The following is a 22027-nucleotide window of genomic DNA, read 5'->3' on the forward strand; positions in this document are numbered from 1 at the left end:
TAAAACCAGCGATATGAGCAAAAAATTAAAACTGTTGAGCAATATTACTGTTCTAGTAGTGCATATATCGCAACAATATATATATAGACGTGTGTAGGGACAAAAGAATCCTCACATTCGATAACAAATGTCCACAAATCGCTACGCACTTTCCTCTACGTCCCACCACCAACAGAAAGGCGTTTGAATCCCAGCTTCGGGTTCATATCCGAGTCAGCGTCCGGCGTCAATTGTACGCAAGTGATCTCGATATGTGAAGTCTGGGTAATGCTCAACTTGCGCGCGATCGTTTTCCCTCTCGGCTGCTTTGCTTTGCACGTCTCTTCTGCTGTCTTGGACGTTCCGCATCCCATATCTGGTACGAGATGAGATTAACCCTTTTGAGAAAATGCCCCCACTGTTCAACCGTTTTCTGAGTTCGGGGTTTCACTTGTTCTTATGTATATTTTAAGATGGTAAAAAATGGTAAAAATAGCAATTATACTCCGATGTTTAGTTTCGTCGTTCTGCTCTTACGTACTAATTTGTTTTATTGTTCTGTAGCATATCCGTTTCATATATTCATAGCACACGGTGTTCTAAAGAAGCGAAAATAAATATTTAAGTGTCCGGATTTCGTACCACTTGCGTTTTAAGTAATCGGTATCAGTTAAATGTGAGCAATTTAAGGTCTTTATTTCTTTAGTGATTTTTTGCCAATATCACTGTCTAATTATCGGTAACTCCGCACTTAATCACGACTTGAATGCATAGCTTTATGTCTTCTTTTTCAGTTCATCAACGCATGCTTTTTGAATTTACATATACTGTATTTTTTTTAAACACGCAGTCTATGTTGAATATGTTGCTTAAATTTACCAGAATATACCATGATGCTAATTGTGAAACTTATGCATAGCCAAATAGATTGGTTTCCTTGTTACAAATAGCATATTATAATTCAACAGTGAAACACTCGTTAGGCCCTAATTAAGATCCCCATGGGTCGCTTGGCAACAATGGTCTGTGGCCGGCATGCGTAGAAATATCGTGGTAATCTATATCGTTCGTCGAGACCGAGTGACCGAAACTGTTGCTATATCGAAATGGGTCAATACACACGTTTGTAAGCGTCTCAAACAAAATGAAACAATATTGTGATGAAGCTTTTGTCGTGGTGATGTATGATCTTTTTAAGCAATCTGCGTAGGTGATAAGTGAAAGATCATTGAGAATAAATGCTTTTTTAATAGAAATAAAGCTCTTCGTCAGGGCTGAGCTATATACTTGGTCCATTGCTAGCTCTTATACCAGGCTATAAGAGCCGAAATCCATTAGTAAACATCATGAACATGTTAAATTTTTCCGGCGCCTGTTTCAAGAGAAATATATTCGGTAGTAATATAACAATTGCGTGTTAGTAATGATATCTACAACATGGTACATGTAATATGCCGCTTGTTAAACCGTATAATTTTCACATTTTTGACAAATAATTTTTAGCGAGGCTGTTTTCGGAGAAAACCCGAGCTATTGTCATAGCCAGCTCGTCGTCCGACGTCCGCCGTAGGCGTCGTGCTAAAACCTTAACATTGGCCATAACTTTTTAAATATTGAACATAGCACCTTGATATTTGGCATGCTTGTGTATCTCATGAAGCTGCACATTTTGAGTGGTAAAATTTAAATGGACATAGTTATCTGACCTGCCCACGTATATATTTTTGTTAAATAAATCAAAACGGCGCAGTAGGCGGCATTGTGTTTCTGACAAACACATTGTGGTAAATGGTCAAGGTCATCCTTTACGATCTATGGTAAAAAATACAGATTTAAGGGAAGTTATAAGCTTTAAAAAGGGAGAAAATTATTCAATATTGAACATAGCCACTTAATATATTTACTTAATATATTTGGCATGCACGTGTATCTCATGGAGCTGCACATTTTGAGTGGTGAATCTACAGTCACAGTATAGTGGCTTTTAATTATTTGCTACTAAAAAAAGAGATTTGTTACAATTATTTTCAAGGGAAGTAATTTATATAATTATAAATCTCATATTATATATTTCCTTACCAAGAATACAGTTACTGTACAGATTTATTAATTTATTATTCTGATTATTTATAACCCAAAAGATTGATTTTTCAAAGTTTTTTTAAAATGATATAATAATAATTTCTTTGATGTTCATTACATACCTGTGGACTTATGTCCATAGATACATGATCAACTCTGGTTTTATGAAAAAGAAAAAAAAACTCTAGTTATATATATATATATATATATATATATATATATATATATATATATATATATGTATCTCTCTCTCTCTCTCTCTCTCTCTCTCTCTCTCTCTCTCTCTCTCTCTCTCTCTCTCTCTCTCTCTCTCTCTCTCTCTCTCTCTCTCTCTCTATATATATATTATGAAAAAGAAAAAACCCTCTGGTTATGATCTCTTTTTAACCACAGGCCTTGGTTCTCAGTGATGTCTGACATGGTCATAATTGACTGTGAGACCCTCCCTCCCCACCCACCCCCACCCCCCACCCCCCGGTTGGATTGGACAAAATTCAAAGGAAGTAGTAAGGTCACAATATACCAAAAGATTTCCTACACAAATTCAATGTAAAAGCAATAACTTTAACGAAAAATTATGTCAAACTTTTGCGCATAGAGACCCTCATAACCATACCTTTTCTCGAAGAGCATTCCAAGCCGAATTGATATTAGCATTAAAAAAGATAGGTCACGCGGTATGTAAGAAAGAACTCGTAACGCATCAAAAGTCACTGTTTTACGGCCATCTATTTACCGGCTTCTATCCAGTTCATGAGGGTTTCCCGCCATCTGTCAAAGTCTTATGTAGTCTCCAATCTTCAGATAAAAGATTGAATTTTTAGTAAACAACTATGTTTTCCCTGCCACATGCACACAGAAATATACTAAAATAAAGTCATGGCAAGTGACCCTACAGAAAACCGTGTCTTCAAATAAATGATGTTCATGTTTTTAGAGTATAGCATTGCACTCCAAAAAGATTTAGTATATTGTAACCATAACCTTTAAAGGGAGATGATTTCTATACCTGCCAAATGATAAATAGAAATTTTATTTCAATGCGGCGAAGTAGGGGGCATTGTGTTTCTGACAAACACATCTCTTGTTGGGTCACTAGGTCAAAGGTCAAGGTCACTGTGACCTCTTAAAAAATAAATTTTTACAAGCTTTCGCAGCCGAGCAAGGCACCCGTTATGTGGTGCTCTTGTCTATTCAAGTTTTTGGCTACAGTATTGATTTAATCGCACTAATATAAAAAAAATGCTTTTTTATTCTTTAGCTTCACTATCGCAAAAACATGCAATCTAAATTGATCGAGTTAACGCTTTTGATTTACATAAAAGTCAATCGTTTCTTTTTGTTATATATTCATCCATGTTATTATGCTTTATTGACAAACATTACTAGTGAAGACAGTTCAGAGTATCTTTTTTTACCGTTACTTTCACTTGTTAACCATTGGTTTTTATCCTTAAAAACAGACTCTTCTACGGTTGCTTATAAAAATGATGTATTTGCAGTAATTGCCAATTAAGAAATGCACGATATGTGAAAAAACACAACTAGTTTTAAACAGGAAGAAGCGAGATTGCCTGTAACAATATAGTAAGTTCATTCCGTCTTAACATTTTAAAACAATAACCATTTAACGCCTGTACCTGACCTAAAAACTGCACAAACTTATACATTTTATTAAATGGTCTGGTAAATCACGGTGCCTATACCACGTGGCTTCTTTTGGATCTGTGTTGGGAGAATAAAGCGCGACCCAGTTAACATTTTTAAGGATTTCTTTTTAAATATTTCACCATTTTTAATGGGATAAAATGGAGAGCCCGCTTATTCGTAACAGTTTTCTCTAGGTATCATGATTTTTTTTAAACAAAAAAGTATTTTTTTCAGTTTAGTGCAACCGCGCGTTTAAACGGTTAAAAATGTCGGATCAGTGTGGGGACTTCAAATTACCAACGCGCGGTTGCACTTTACTGAAAAAATACTTATTTGTTTACAAAGATCATAATACGTATAGAAAACTCTCACGAATGAGCGGGCTCTCCACTTTATCCCATTAAAACTGGTGAAATATTTGAAAAAGACACCATAAAAAAAGTTAATTGGGTCGCACATTGTTCTCCCAACACAGATCTTAAAAAGTCACGTGGTATAGGCACCATGTAAATAGTCGAATTAAGTTACCACTAGGCTTAAATAATTACAAGCTCACACAAATATATGTTGTTCTAGTTTTAAACATGGTGGCATCAACTCTTACGAATCTTACACCAGCTTATCTAAAATATTTTGTAACGGACACCGTTGGAGCAAAACAAAACTACATCACGAAATGGAGAAACCATCAGAAATTATACGACCCGCACAACAATATCACCGAATTGTTATTCCTATATATTCATATAAACTGCTGTCGGATGGCTCGAATTCGCGAGGGTCGAATTATCGGATTCTTAAAGCTCTTTTCATTAGAAGTGCAGTTAATAGAAAAAACAATCCCCTTCAAGAAAATTGCATCTCTGCTTACGAGTCCCTAACTTGGTATAAATACAGATTACAACGCTCAATCCGTAATGAAGACTCTCAGATACAAATATTTCCAAACTAGTTCAACTATGCCTCATTTAAATAAAATACCTCAGTGCTTTTTAACGGAGATATATCGATCATTCATGAACTATTGTCAATGAATTAGTGATAAACTAAATCCTGATTTGTTCCATGCGGAAGTTTTCATAAGTCCCTTCGATGGCATTTATAACAATTGCTAAAAATTTCCTATTCAATACATTCAAACCTGATATTAGCAGCAGTAAGACAATATACGTCATCAACTTACACACCAGTAAATTACAGAAAGATACACATTATGGAGATATTGTAGACAGTGGAGATGAGGTTTACTTAGAAACTACAGTTTATATCCGAACATATCTTAAGTTATAGCTTAGTTCTTACTTTGATACATTTTTACAACTTCTAAATGGAGTTGAAATCCAATCTGCAGAAATACTTTACTGATGAAGGTCGAATATCTGTTGAATGTCTTGAAACTATTACTTTCTTAATATTATTCCTAACACATTCAAGAATAGAAGAGTTAACTGTAAGTTGCAGTCATGTGATACAAGGTTTTGCAGAAAACCCTGAATGACCAGTGAATGCACTCTTGCAACATAAGATTGGCTTGAAAGTGAAACTACAAATTGGATTAGTTCAATGTATAAAACAGTTTATGTTTTTATAAATATATATCAGTCAAGCAAGCAACTAAAACACCTACACAAATGTTTATATATTTCTTCAAATAATCAGACCTTTGTTTCATTTGATCCCTGATGCAGTTCTCCTCAATATTTGGTAAAAAGTGCATCTAGACATGTTAGCAAAACTGCGCTTTTCATCACTGGCTATGCTAAAGAGTTCCTCCGCCCAGGTTGTTGCAAAAATAATATGGCGGGATGGTAACTGTAGATGACATTAAATGTGAATCTCTCTCCTCTACGACCAAGGAACAAGCAAAACCGCACAAAATAGACAACCGGCGGCGAGCAGAGAGCGCGCGCGCTAGAGAGACGCGAGCTCTCTCTCTACTCTCTCTCTCTCTCTCTCTCTCTCTCTCTCTCGCTCTCTCTCTCTACCTCCCTCCCTCCCTCCCTCCCTCCCTCCCTCCCTCCCTCCCTCATAAAAAGATTACTGATATTGAAGTTGAGGGTATGCGAGACAAACTTTCGACGTGAACTCAGGAACGACTTAACCGATTTTCCAAAATTGTGTATGCAGTATTCCTACTAATCCCATATATATATATATATATATATATATATATATATATATATATATATATATATATATATATATATATATATATATATATATATATATATATATATATATATATATATATATATTATGTTGTTTCGGTTCGTTGTACATTCGTACATTTGTTGACTAATTACGTAGTCCAAGTGCCTATAATCAACGCATAAACGACAAGCTCATTATCGGAGATAACAAACCATAAATGCTTATATTTATTTGCCTACGGGTCCATCAATCGGGGTCCGAATGTTCCATGTGGCTGCAATCCACGCACTGGTCTCGGTGTTTCTTTCCGCACTTGCACGCGTTTATACCTGAAGGAGGGAATGGAATCCAGTGAGAAAAGAACTAAGGAAAATAATGAAACACAAAGAAAGAAACCAGATGAAATTGGGGAACAAAAAAGAACAAATAGTAAAGAAGGGAAACTATGTAAAAGCAAACTATAGTAATAATGGAGATCCGACACAATAAAGGGTGGTGGTGGTGGTGGTGGTGGGTGGTGGGTGGTGGTTGTTGTTGGTGGTGGTGGTGGTGGTGGTGGTGGTGGTGGTGGTGGTGGATTAGTAGGAGAAGCAGTAGCGGTAGAAGTAGTAGAAGTAGGACTAGTAGTAGTAGTAGTAGTAGTAGTAGTAGTAGTAGTAGTAGTAGTAGTAGTAGTAGTAGTAATAGTAGTAGTAGTAGTAGTAGTAGTAGTAGTTCATTTTAATAGATGTCAATAATTATTCGCTTGAATTCCCGGGAGTTCAAAAGTATTCGTTATTTGTGTACTTATTCAACCGAATGTGTTTTCCTTAACTGCTATAATTTATATCTTACTCTCAAAGTGTCGGTCCTCCTCATAGCATCGTAGCATAGGTTTTAACGAAAAGCCTTCAAGAAGTGCGGGAAAGTTAATGTTTTTTTCTTGTTTTAGAAGTTGTAATTTACTTGATGGTTATCCAGTGTTCGTTTGAAAATAGGTGATGTTTATTTCAGGGTGATACTATGACTTTTATTATTATTGTTTATGCGTTAATAGTAACTTTATCATTTTATATGCAGCTTATTTTTTAATAAAATGTAAAAATATGGTAAGAACAACATGAGCCAGAGTTTCGTTTTTCCATTAAATTACTTTTTATAGAACAAGCACATGCGCATAGTGACAAATCTTAGCACCCAATCAGAAGGGTCGATACAATGAGCCAATAGTACATGAAGCAGAGTTCTACAGGGAGCTAATTAAGTCTAGCCTGTATTTTGTCAAAACATTTCCGATTTAAATGCAGTTCTTGTTGTTATGTCCAAAAATAAACATTTAACTATAGATTGACATGTAACATGTGCGTGTTTTTGTATTTGTTCACCTCCAAAATTCATATGTATTCATTAAGAGGGCCGATACTACGTATAGACATGCTAATACTGCAAGGCAAGCGGAAAAATATCTTACCATGTTGACAACAAGCACAGTTCGCCATTATGGTGTTGTACTGACTTGTGCAGTCGTTAAACACATCCGTATAGCCGTATATTCCGTACTCCGGGGCTGGCTGGGCTATAAAACACGTGCACATAGGTGAACACTGCAACAAACACGTTTGCAGAACACGTGGTAACATTCAAACACGGCTGCAATTAAGACGCTTGCCAATGTTTAAACATCGCTCGAAACCATGTAGCAATTATAATACGGTAAACAATATCAGTAAAAAAAAAAAACAACTGTAATAAATTGCTTTTAGTCTTTAATCCAACATATATCTAGTGTATTATTTTAAAGCCTATTATTTAAAACACTATTTAATAAACTGTATGTGGAGAATATGTTGTGATCGACAATTTACTAGGGCCATCTATGTACATAATATAACAAATATATACTATTCAGAGCATTGGGTTCATTTTAATTAATGTTATAAGGCGTGTATCTATTTATTTAATAATGTTCAAGCTAAGGGTTTCCATGAGGGCCAATATTACTATTTTAAAAAGATTTCTATGATTACATGTGTCAATAATGAAAACTTATGGTGTGGTCATTAAGAACATATTGTTTTTTCACTTAGCGGTCCAAAGAATACAGCTGAAATTGCGCGTCGCCTTTCTCGCTAAGCATATTATGATGTTGACGTCTCTATGTCTGTACTAGCGATTTTTCTAGTAATAAATCAGGTGGAAACCGAACACAACATATTCTCAATACACTTATGCATTATCGTTGAGAAATACCTTGATTCGATTTGCCCAAACATGCAATCCAAAGCTTTGTCTACATGTAAGCTGCTATGGTACATAATATCAGCACACTTCACCCAATACAACTGATGATGATGATGATGATTAGTATGATGATGATGATGAGGAGGATGATGATGAGTATGATGATGATAATGATGATGATGATGATGACGACGACGACAACGATGACGACGACGATGATGATGGTGACGATGATGATGATGATGATGATGGTGATAATGATGACGACGACGACGATGATGATGACGATGATGATGATGATGTTGATGAATTTCATAAATTGAATAAGTGTGAAAATAAACTTTACTTTTCAACACTTTCAGTGCGCGCCTAATATGTGTTTACCACGACCTTGTGCCAACAAGAAGGCGGAGTCGAAAACTATGCAGTTGCTTGTTACGTCTGCCGTCAGCTCATAGTAAGTTATACAAGTTTTGATCATAATGAATATGTTTTATTTCTTTAATTTGAATTGACTGCCTGTGCAGTCCGAACAGGCTAATCAGGGACGACACTTTCCGCCTATTCTAGTTTTAAACACTTAACGCACATGTATTAAACCCCCTGCTAGATACGACACTGACTGTTTTGTATGTTATTTGTTGTGTTCTGTTGGGAAGGTATAACGTTGTTCAGAAGAATGCACTTCATGTTGTAATATATTTCATTTTTATTACACACATTTCAGAAATATTTGATCGGGTGAGTGTAGCCGTAAATGAGTTTCTTTATCAAAACAATCAATAAGCGATACAATTAGTACATAACATCAGTCTACGCGGAGTGAGAATTCCATTATTTCATTATTATAAAAATATCTTCGTTTTTTTCGGTTTCCAAATAAATATGATTCGTTGTGATATTTGCGACAATGACAAACGACGATGTGTTTATCAAAACGCTATTTCCAAATTGAAACGTGTATAGTTATTCCATATAATTTTCATACGATGTGTTGTAAGTTTATTACGACCCATAATTGTAATGATCATTAATAACTAATAACAAATAACGACGCTTTCTAACCAGTTCATAGCCTATGAATAACTCGCGAAATGATTTCTATCACATAACTGCAGTGGTCTAAAGATCGTGTGAAAACAACAGTCAATTGCAAAGGTTTTTAATGGGTTATTTTTCATATTTGTTCACGTGCGGATAAAGTACTAACGACGCTTTCTAACCAGTTCATAGCCTATGAATGCCTCGCGAAATACTTCTATCACATAACTGCAGTGGTCTATAGATCGTGTGAAAACAACAACAGTCAATTGGAAAGGTGTTTAATGGGTATTTTTTCATGTTTGTTAACGTGCGGATAAAGTACTAAAACAGCCTGAGATTCCGTATTTGTTCTGCTGCCAATATGCTATATTTAGAGCGGGCTGAAGGCATAAGATGAAGTCGTCAGCTATATAAAAGAACTGTAATGCTCTGGTTAGTCAATCTAAGAGGTTTCGTCTCTCTGACAGGTAAGTGAATGATCATCATTTTTCTTGTCATTCAAATATAATACATATGTCATGGGTGTTTTATAAAATGAATAAGGCATTACGCAAAAAAGGGTTACTGAAAAACTTTGCGCGAAAAAGACGGCTCATATCATTACCGTAAATATCATTTTTATTTCTTTTTTCTAAGTATTTATTGCAAATAGATATACAATTTTTACAATCTTTTTTTTGTTTCTACTCGTTCAAAGTGTTTTAGTTGAAAATGTGTCAAGTCATTTATGATTGAGTCGCAGTTATAGAGGAGATTGAACATACTGATCAGCATTAAATCGCTCGTTTCTCTTTTAAATCAAGTTTCTTGATTATTCCAATTAAGATATGGGAATTTTTCTTGTCAATATATGATCATCAAAATAATTTTAAGTTCTCAGAAACGATTGCGTTTTTTATTTCAGAATTAACAAAACATGAATTATATATTTATAAACGGGAGAACGTAAATGCCGATAATATGTGTTGGTATCAATTTTGCAGTGACCATTTATCAAAACATATTTCAATAAGTTTTTAAAAACCTTTCACATTTTGTTTTCGTTCCCAATACATCTTACTTTACAAACATTTGCGTGTGCGTTTCACGGCAAGGGGGAAATGTACCTTCAGTTTAGATCTACTATACATATTTATAATTAGTAATTTTAAACACCACTGGACTTTCCGCCCAATGCTCAGCACATGATTGATCTTGTTGATTTCTGTAATCCAGTTATCTTATAAAGATACGTGCCATGTTGAATACACAAGCAATGCTTTAACAAGCATACGAGTCAAATGTAGGTCGTTAGCCATGCTTTCAATACGAACAGAAGTCGTATTTTACAAAAAAATACTCGTGTAAACATATTGACATTAGTTATGGCCCGTAATAATACAACCGAACACTGCTGTCTTCAAACAAATGGGTAAAATACAGCAACAATCTAAAACAAATCAAACGCCCTTCACACCTTGTTAGATAAAATGGCAATAAAAAATTTAATTAATAAATGATTTTATTTTTCTTACTGTTTTATGTCAAACCTATGCTATCACTTAATGAGTTTTTATGAAAACAAATATTTGATCATTTTAGATCACTAAAATTATTATACACACTCAAAAATAAAGCATTTACCTACCTCTACTTGTTCGTTATCAAGGTAACACTTTTATAATTATAAAAATTTAAAAATCCGTATGTTAATATATTATATTTAAACAATTCGGGCATGAAATAAATAACTCAAAAAGAGGGTCAGAATATAACTTTTTGTACCACCAACACAAATACATTTATGTATAACTAAAACAACCACTGATGACGTTCCAAACTGAAAATCTTAAATATAAATATACATAATTTGTTATTATGTTATAAGGAATATTTACCCTTACAGTTCATTTAATTTAAACTTTATAATTGCCAGTATGAAATTTTTATTTAATAAACATAAATAAAACTGATACTGAATATAAATACATGTACGATAAACATAAACATTGATTGAACTGCATAAAGTGTATATGACGACCAAACAAAAAACGCTAATTATCAATGTTTACCGTGATAATTTTAAGATCCAAACTTAACATGTTTAATGAATTGCATGTTTGCATTCATAAATGTGTGTTCGATCTCAGAAAAAATAAATTTTAAATGTTTTAGATGGTATTTTGTAAAAGAATATATCAGTTAAATGTGAAAAATGTCAATCTTTCCGATCAATTGGTTCATTTGGACCAATAACTGCATTTAAAAGCTGTTTTAGACCGGTCTTTGTTAACTGTCAACTTTTCGGTAATTTCTGGTTGACTTTCCTAATGGGGTTGATCCATAACTTAATGTCACGCCTGTCAAAAATCTTAAAATGCGAAATTTAAAGTTATGGAAGCCAGAACTACTGACAATTTAGAACGTTCTTCTTTTTTTTTTATTCATCAACATACTTTACATTAAAGTGCGTTTTGGGCTTTTTTGCAGAAGTTTTTATATTAAAATACCAGCACTATTTGTTTATTGCTTATTTGTTTTAAACGTGTTGAACTTTAATGAAATTCACATTTCGAATTAAGGACTTAATGGCCGCTAGATAAGTATGAATGAACGCAGATCATACTTAAACTCGATCTGGTGAAATGCGTTTAAAGCATTTGATTTAATTTAATTTTCAAAAACAGATCCTGTTCAAAAACTTAGCTAGGTAATGATTATGTCAACTTTATATGGTGCGTTCCTTCTGAATCAAGTGTTAAAATACACAGAGTAACTGTTTAAAATGTCAAACTAAATATTTAATTTCCGGTTACCATGGTTACCATTCGAAGATGATCATAATAAGATGATAACAAATGTAAATAATGCTCTCCCATCTGATTTTCGTCAATGCATTAAAAAAAATTGGGGTTATATTAATGATCACGGCACAAGCATATGTTTATGCCAAACAATTAAGAAGTAACTGATGTAATCTTTATGTGTAAAATTTGTGTGAGTCTGGTAGCTATGATACAAACAATTCAGTTAAAGCTGATTTCGAAACTTTCCATGATGCTTTTATAAAATTTCACATTTCACATGACGTTGTCTCGTTGCAGGCATCGTTATTTATTATTCATCAAAGGTGCACGAATTGTTTTATGTTAAAATAAATGTTAAATTACTGGTAAAAAATTCAATTCACTATTATATATTTTTTCGTACCAGTTACTTCATTAATAATTGTTTATGTGTAAAGATATTATGAAATAGATATAACACGCCAATAATCTATATTGTGAAACATGGCTTTTTATTCTTTCTTTCGTGTAATACTTTATGTAATTCCGTTTTTTTGTATCACAATATGTTTCCTTCTGGAAATAAAGAATTCTAAGTTTCATTATTAAAATGTTTCATGGTAATTTAATATTTTTGAGTTGATTTTAGAAACAGAAAAAAGCATAACAAAAGTGTATGTATTATACTTAAGTCTGGGAATGGGATGGCGAAATCGGACCCCGTTAATGTATGGGTAACTTCGCATTTAGTTTTTTTGAAAAGGAAACCCTATACACTAAGCGACAGACTGACTGTTTTTTTACGTTTGCATGTTTCTCTGAGTGTTCAGTATATATTTATTTGTACTGAAGCATGTTTCGCTGCATTTGAAGTATATATTTCTCTTCATTTGCAGTACGTGTGTAGCTATATTTGCAGCCAATATGTCTAATATACTCTGTATATGCAGCACTTAGTTCTCTGTATTTGACGCACATCTTTCATCATATTTGAAGCACGTCGTAAGATATGTGTCTAAGTACTTATATGACAGGTTTATATATGCAGCATATGTTTTTCTGTATTTGCAGAAAACGCTTAAATAGCGATTTAAACATAGGAGGAAGAGTAACAATGGAGTCCAAATCAAGGTAAGATAATAAATCTGCAAAAACCCACTCATAAAAAAGTTTTACTTTTGAAGCTATAGAAACACGAAGAAACAAAATTGCGTTGATTTACATGTATAACAATCCAGATAAACACAGTTATGTCAATATCGCGTTTCTTGTTAATTGTGTAGCATGGGTCAACGCACACCATAAATTTTACAATTATTTGATAACTTTGCAAAAAGCTAATACATTATATTCCGTCACACGGGGCTCGTATACTTAATTTGTTTTCACGTAAACGCAGAGCGCAGCAGGGTCACCAAAGACGCCAAGAGGTTGTTGTAAAACACATGAAGACGGCGTCCAAACGCCAAGAACGCTGAAGTCAGCGACGTTACGGTTACTAATTTTGAGATGTTTAAAGTAAATTGATTTGCTGCGTTGTTATGGCTTCATGAGAAGAACGCAATGTGATCGCAGTAAAAACGTAATGAAAACGTACATGACGTAGAGATAACGCCGCGTTTTTAAAATACCATAGGACCACCGGCGTGATATTTGACGAAATGCTAATTGTTTTAGAAACACACACTGACGCACTTACTACCACTATCTGCTATATTCATAAAACTGAATTTTCTAATATTAAAAAGTCACCAATCCGGAGTGACGTGGATATAAGAAATGGATAAATAGGTGAGGAAGACAGAACGCTTTACGTAATAGTAGATGGCTGTTTTGAATTACACGGCCACACTTAAGACAACCAGTGGAAACGTTATACCCAATAACCCATGACTGTTTTACTCAACAAAAATATAATAAATTAGAATACAAGCAAAACGGGCGTTGGTTATGTATTTTGATGAGTTCGTTGCAATCGTAGAAAGAAAAAAAATGCGACAAAAGAGCTTATATCTTAGTAATACATTTACGCATAATAGAAATGCGCTGGTGAATTACGTTGTATGTGTGTAATAAGCATGTAATATATTATTTACTTTTTGGAAGAAGTAGTCCTAAGGATCAGAACATCGGTCAAATGTTTATATTTACGAATATTTGGCGATATTACTTAATGGTGCCAATAAGGTAAAGGTCACCAAAAAGCCATGTAAATTCGCGCTAAGTAAGTTATTTTGTTTCTTATGTATGAGAATAGGCTAAATTATATATTGCAATAAATCGACTGTTTTCTTTTTAAGTCCATCATATGCCGCGAATACAACCGATGGTGTCAGCCTCATAAACTCGACCTTGGCAATGTCCCAGGAGTCCGACGAGGTTTGGTGGGCTGACATTAAGGAACATATAATGAAGATCACTGCGGCCCTCACAGTCACTTTTATGTTGATGGGACTCCTTGGGAATATCCTAACGATGTTGGTAATGGTGTCCAAAGAATTTGCAAAGATGCAAATTAGGTTCGTTCTAGTAGCGCTGGCAATATCTGATTTAACTTTTATCGTCACGCATGTATTCAATAAAAGTTTCATGGTGAAGCTAACCGGACGTGATATTCGAGCGTTATCCGTTGAAGGTTGCAAGATGTTCTATCTTGTCTACAGAACGATGAAGATGACTTCATCCTGGTTAGTAGTTATGGTATGCATGGAGAGGTTCATTTCGGTCGTTTTGCCCTTCAAACGAAACGCTCTGATAACAAACAGAACAGTTATCATTGCTATAATAGTTAACTATGTATTTAACTCATTATATAACGGGCTGTGGACCGTTTCCACAACAGTTGAGAACAACATCTGCAAACAAAACTTCCCCAGTCCAGAAAACACAAACCTTCATAAAGCGTTGAAGCAGATTGGTACAATCCTCTTCTCAATCATACCCCTAGCTATCATGATTGTGTTGACGCCTGTCATTGTCTATCGACTTTACCAACAGCAAGCAAAGAAACGGAACATGCGTGCAGGCGGAACCTTCACAAACGACAGTGGGGACATAGAAACATTTCGAGTTTCTGCCATGCTGGTAGCCGTTGTGGTGGCATACGTGGTTTTCATAATGCCCGTCACGGTGGTTCATTTTGCCATGAATTCAAGCCAACACATATCCATTCACGAAGCGGACACTCTCGGCTATTTTGTGATAATCGAGGTCGTCCAGTTGCTCGAGCTTCTGAACTATTCCACGAATTTTATCATGTATGTCTTGGGGTCTAGAAAGTTCAGGCAAAGTTTCTTTAAACTCCTGCATCTTCAGAACTGCCTTTTATCTAAACCAGACGAGAAATCATGCCTGTCTGAAACGGATGTCAAACCGCAACCATCATTTGATCAATTTTCAAAGTCTGTATGCGAAACGACGGTTCCGTAATAAAAATGCAGTTACTCCTTTAATGAAAATGTTAATTGCAAATACAACCCCAAATAAATTGTTATGTTTTATTCATTATTTTATTTTTGTGTTTTATTTTTTATTTTTCTGTTGTTTCTAAAGTTGATATGGTTATATGATCGAAGAGTAATCATTGCGCTGTTTTACCATCAATATCGTTAGGTTAAACATTTTTCAGACTACATCTGTATATGTAATATCGAGTATTGAGTATATGTAATAATAATGTATTGTTAATTGTGCTTTTTTCTTTCCCACCATGCCCATTTATTTTCCGAAATGGTTGGAAAATCTTTAAATTGACGCATGAACATTTGATCTATGTTTGTTTACTGCGTTTTATCAATTGATTTAACAAATATTATTTGAACATCGAATGTTTTTTACCCTCACGACTGATGAAATAATCGTTTGCTGTTAAAACCACATGACTTGTCAAACAGAAATACAACAGTTTAATTATCACCCATGAAGGCCAATTATCTATGCTTCTATTTATAAATACAAATAACAGAAAATAAACATATAAACATATAAACTACTTTTAAACTTGTCTGCATTTTAATGTTGAATAAATATGTATTGTCCGAAATTCCGTTAATTTACTTTTGCAAGAGGTATGAGTATGCGCATCTACTTAACGACTAGAAGACAAGGATTCGGGTCTCGGTTAAAGCAGCCAGTGTAAAAACAACAACATATTTTATTCAAGTCTTTCTTATCAAGGAAAAGATAATAATATTGATGTATGTGATGTTTGCGTGGGAACTAAATTCTTAATTCAGGCGCGTGTAGATATGAATTGGTATTTTAGACATTCCCTAACTAATTGCACAAAGATCTGATTACATATTACAAGCAATCATCTTTAATACTAAATGTGATGAAATGAATTTGAGTGTCGTATGTTTAAATGCGAAAACAACTACAATATTCCTCAACAACATGAAAACATTAACGTCTTTTGCATTTATTAATCGATTTTGGTATCAGAATTCATAGGGCAGCAAATACACTTATACTGCGAGCTTATTGGATTGCGGTCCCACTTTTTACATATAAAAATAAATTAAAGTTAAAATATAGGTTACATTTTAATGTTACTAAATCCCCAGTCCCGCAAAAGCATGAATGGTAATGGTTCAACACAGCAGATTTACACTTCACAATACTGCTGTGTTTGCCGCCCGTAGCCCCAAGAACATGCCCGGATGTTAAAGGACCTACAAGGAAGGACACGGAGCTACACGGCGGCTACACGATTCACATTTTGGATAATGCCGTGTTGATCCGTTAGCTCTAATCATATACACAATGGCATTGTAAACATTGGAGCTAAAAAGCTCCAGTATATAAAACAAGAATTATATTAAAGAAAGAAAAAAGTAACACTCAACTGAGCTCGAACAACTGATCCCTAGAGTAAAAGTCAACGCTTAGACCACTCGGCCATCCAAGCTCATACATTGACTGAGGTATTTTACACTTTATATAAGCAATCACAAAATATAACGACAACAACAGAACTCTCCAAATTATTCAATCGTTTCGCGTTGCAACGCTTTATAATTGTCATGTTTTTAATTCGTCAAAAGATGCCTATAATGGAGAATGGTTAATGTTCAGTATTACTTTTTTTCCACACAAACATCATAACTACAACGAAAATTTGCGATTCTTAAACATTTATTATTAATTTTTTAAATTTACCTAAACGGGAGCAGGTCCCTTTAATGGAAAAACGAAACAATTTCTCATGTTGTTTTTACAATATGCTTATATTTTTCAAAAATAAGTGTCTTTTTAAACTATTGATTAACCTACTGATAATACATAAATTAAAAATAATAGCATCACCTTGAAATAAATATTACCTACTTACAAATGAATCCCGAAAATCATAAAATCAGCATCGTAATTGTCATTCATAAACAATAAATACCGGTACATTTAAACTTCTAAACATTTATTACCGTCAACTGTACTGTACTTCTTGAGGTTCTTTCAATTGGACTCTTGAAAGTCAAGATACAATGAGGAGGGCCGTAACTATGAAATTGAGGGATACCTATACAAACTTAACATCCTTCAAGATTCGGTACTGTACAGCTTTAGACAAATGTATAAGATCATAGACACGATATGTTTCCATAGAAAAAATTAGAAGAAAAGTAATCTCATTGCATGGAAATACTTTCGAACATGTGTTCCGAACAGGATCGTGATAGGTAATACTTGTTTGAATCTAAATGTTTTACTAAAAGTAATCTTGGATTGCAAACGCTGTCTGATAGTGAGGTCAGCTCGGTACGGCATGTGGATTAAACAGGTATTTTAAAAATACTGAAATTGTATGTGTTAACTTTTTTCTTGTATATATCAGCCTTTGTGAGGATTAAGGGTGCTATGAATTAACAGCTTCTGCTATTGATGGTCGTTTATGTTTGTAATTAATTCTAGTGATAAGGAACAATATAGGACAAACTGTATCGCAAATATTTTCTGAAATATTAATATCTTAAAGGAACAAGGTTACAGAATTGCAAAAGTTCGGTTTCGCAAATGTTTTCCGGAAGCCGTCTCAAGAAGCGTGATACTTAATAGCGAAAGAGCTTTCAGTGGGCGAATACGGTTTCATCATGTCTTTTAATAAACACGTTCTACACGTTCTACAACATAATACGTTTTTTATATGAATTTACTTCTTTAAAACTTCTTTAAAAATTAAACATTCATTTAATTAAATCAAGAAATAATTACTGAAAATGCTGAGGATTTTCAAATGTCACATAATACGCAAATGGTCTATCACCGCGAAAAGTGATAGTAGATGATGGCGAAAGAAGTAGTAATGCCTTTCAGCGCGAATTTTTATAATTATGTCATATACAATGTCGCAAGTACTATATATTTATGGTTATATATACGCTCATTTATTTGATATGAGTATATCAGCAACTGAAAAAAGTTCAGTATTATCCGCCGTTTTTACTCTGGGTCATAATTCTTACAAAATGCTTGATACAATTGTCTGCTCTTGTTTATAGATTGGGGTCATGTTGGTCAAGAAGTATGCAAAATATAAAAGCAATACGTCAAGAGATGTGGTACGCAAACTTTAACATTCCGACGCTCCCGCCGGGGTGAGTAGGATAGCTCCACTATATATAGTTCATATGTAATGGTCGAGCTAAAAAGCGATCCTTGAATTCTTAAAAAAACGCATTGTGTGAATTTATTACAGTTGTATGTACAGTGATTCCGGATAAAACTCAGATTGCTGTCGTTGATTTGAAAACGAATTCGAAGTTCTCCACATATGTGAAGACATAAGTGCCGAATTTTCCTAAATCCCAGAAAGTTGCTGGCATCTCTGTTGAAGCTTATCGCACCATGTATGTTAACGGTTGCATTGTGAATAGTGCCTCCATTACAACATATATTTGCTATGTAAGATTGGAAATACCTTGACATTTTATGGTGAAGTGCAGCTGTATGGTTGGTTGCCTTACGATTTAATGATTTATGTTTTATTATAACACTACTAAGCCAAATTGTATCATATATTAGAGTGTATAACTGTCTCTTATAATAAGAAACTAGAAAACCCAAAAATAGACGGGATATACATGTACCCCATTTATACCGAAATCCATTGAGTGATAATGAATGGGGGTAGGCATACTCAGTGTAATTAATTGAGATAGAAACTGGACAACTTCCTGAAATTCATGTATTATTTATAAAATATATTGTGTTAAATTAATATGTACATTATATGCATTTCATCCTACTACAAATGACATAAAACGTAAGTAAAGTGTCTTGTCACTGAACGAATTGTTGTCGTTTTTGCCACTTTATCCAGATGAGTGCACATATTATTGTAGATGAATGGCACAATTCGCTTTTATGACACTGTTTTCATGCCGTGTCTACTAGCACAATCATTTTGAGTATGTTTGAAAAGTTAATTGTCAAAATATATGTATATCGCATTTACAAAAACTAAACATTTTATGACCCATTCCATAGAACACGCGAAACCAATTCAATAAGTAGTTGTATCCAGCCAAGTGTACAGTTAACTGGTTGGTAAAAAGTTTCGAAATTTTGCAATAAGTTTTAATATACAATTTACAATGGAAAAATAATAAATTGTATTTCTGATAAAGTACCTATTAGGCTCCCACTACCTTAAGAAAGCTTTTGATCGCGTGTTGCACGATGGCATATGGCAGGTTCGGAGAGGATTCGACATTGACAAAGAGTTGGTGCAAATCATAGATTGCTGTTGAACCATTAAAACAGATATTTGTAGTGTATACCTTGTACGTGATAGAAGTGGGAGATTTTTTCTTTTAACGGACTGATTCGCTGTCAATATTTAAATCAATAAAACAAGCAAGGAATACATATTTGATAACAAGAAACATAGCTGATGACTCTTCTCTGTGTAATAAATGTGTTTAACTCGTATGGCAAGTTTGTTCAATGCATTCATGGGCAGTATATTTATAAGTACCATTTAGCAGGAACTGGGCTAAAACGTGGACATCTTAGGTTTATTGTTTAAACAATAAGGTTTCTTAAAGGGGCCTTTTCACAGATTTTGGCATATTTTGAAGTTTGTCATTAAATGCTTTATATTGATAAATGTAAACATTGGATCTTAAAAGCTCCAGTTAAAAAAAATCAAGAATAAAATTTAAAAAAGCCAAAAAAATGTAGCCATTACCAGGGCTCGAACCAGTGACCCCCGGAGTCCTGGAGTTAGTCTGAAGTAAAAACGCATTAGCCCTCTCGGCTATTCCGCCGGGAAGACACAGTTGAGTATTTTATACATTATATAAGCAATCTTCGTAGTTTCGTAAATTTAATCGACAACAACAGAACTCACCAAATTATTCGATCGTTTCGCGTTGCAACGCTTAATAATTTTTAGGTTTTCAAATCGTCAAAAGATACATGTAATGGCTATATTGGACTATGGTAAATGTTCAGTAATACTGTTTCCTCACAAATATCATAACTAAAACGAACATTTGCGAATCTGAAACAACTTTTTTCAATTTTGTCAATTTACCAAACCGTGAAAAGATAGTAGATCTATGGGCTTAATTGCTTCACTTGTGAAAAAAAATTGATGAAAGAAGTCACATCAATTATACGGCCTTAAAGTACGATTTGTTTAGTTTTTTAAACTCGTTTAAAATAAATAATTTATTTTGAAAAAAAAATTGTTAATGGGTAACATGTATATTATCTAAATAATGCTCATAGAAAGAGATCTGAAACTATAAAATTATGCAAGGGTGGACCATAATTTGTGCAGCTACCAGCAGTATTTAGAGTATTTAAGTACTGTCTCTACAAACATCTAATTGCAGAATTTAATTCGCAAATTGAATTATCTTGCATTGTACTGTTGATTGCTAATAAAAACTAGAGCTGTCACCTAAACGCAGATTTCGAAACCTAAACGCGGAAAGTTCAAGGTCAAGGTCACAGGGGTTAAAATTTGTGTGCGTATGGAAAGGCCTTGGCTATGTTCACATGCATGCCAAATATGAAATTGCTATCTGAAGCGACATAGAAGTTATGAGCATTTTTCGAAACCTAAACGCAAAGTGTGACGGACAGACAGACGGACGGACGGACGGACATTCCGATCACTATATGCCCTCCTTCGGGGCCATAAAAAGTAATGAGTAAGTACACAATTTTTATATTGGATCATCTTCACAATATCTTATCAGAACTATCCTGGCTTGAGAGGTCGGTTAAATAATTATGGAATTGTTATTGAAATAGAAGCCTTTAACTTCTTTTTTAAACGAAACAATAACACTCGCTGTAAAGCCACTTTACTTGCCTTTAAAGACTGTGCAGGTCTTGCTGAATTCAAACGGGCAAACCTTGTGTAATAAGTTACGTTAGATACAGAAAATTAGTGTCAGTTCTTTTGCCAACTCAAATATTGGCAAGAATGGAAATTGCACTAGTGGAGAAATAGTTGCCTTGACATTACCAAATCGGACACGTACAAAAACAGCCACCAATATAACTCCTCGGAAAACATTGTTACGCCTGCGTATAATACTACTGAGGTAAAGTTGGAATTTGGAAGTATATGGTACTTCATATATGAACCACTAATATTTTGATTCTTTACAAGTTATGTAATAAATATAATTCAATACTAAGTATATGGTGCTAAATATTTAGTAATGTTTATTCGCATTTTTTTAGTTCATATTACTAAAATAAAGAATAACCCTTATTATTTCAAAGAACATTTATATAATTTATGTATTAGATTTTTGATCCTTGTAAACTACAGTGTTTGAATAAAATGTATGTTTTGGTAAATGTTAAAACCCTGCCAAGTTTAAATGCAGTCGTTTTCTAAACTGATAAGCCACTTATCTAGAAGCCCATATATATATATGACTTTGATATCTAGTATTGGTACATATCATAGACTTAAACTCAAGTCTACTCCGCTTTACAGTCCTCATGGAAATGACCATACACCTAGCAGAACCTCCGCCGGAGCTCGTGCTTGTGGATATATTTATTTTACTTCTGTGACCGTACAGTATAAGTATAACGGATTCTATAGAATTTACATGTATTCGACAAGAAAAGATTACCCCAACTGTATTATTACATTTTAAGTCGTT

The 22027-nt window shown here is 34.0% G+C and overlaps 1 protein-coding gene across 2 annotated transcripts; it reads left to right on the forward strand.

Moving 5' to 3' along the window:
- The first annotated feature begins 8016 nt into the window (after positions 1-8016).
- On the forward strand, positions 8017-15800 carry LOC127878220 (neuropeptide receptor 15-like). 2 transcript variants are annotated; one of them, XM_052424740.1, is made up of 3 exons: positions 8017-8539; positions 12963-13022; positions 14192-15800. In XM_052424740.1, exons 2-3 carry the CDS (start codon positions 13006-13008, stop codon positions 15318-15320), a joined length of 1146 nt encoding a protein of 381 aa, XP_052280700.1. In that variant the 5' UTR covers positions 8017-8539; positions 12963-13005; the 3' UTR covers positions 15321-15800. The 2 variants fall into 2 exon arrangements, with proteins under 2 accessions (XP_052280700.1, XP_052280701.1); XM_052424741.1 differs by lacking the exon at positions 8017-8539 and adding an exon at positions 9490-9593.
- The last annotated feature ends 6227 nt before the right edge of the window (positions 15801-22027 follow it).

The sequence above is a fragment of the Dreissena polymorpha genome, chromosome 4 (assembly GCF_020536995.1).
Source record: "Dreissena polymorpha isolate Duluth1 chromosome 4, UMN_Dpol_1.0, whole genome shotgun sequence".
NCBI lineage: Eukaryota > Metazoa > Mollusca > Bivalvia > Myida > Dreissenidae > Dreissena > Dreissena polymorpha.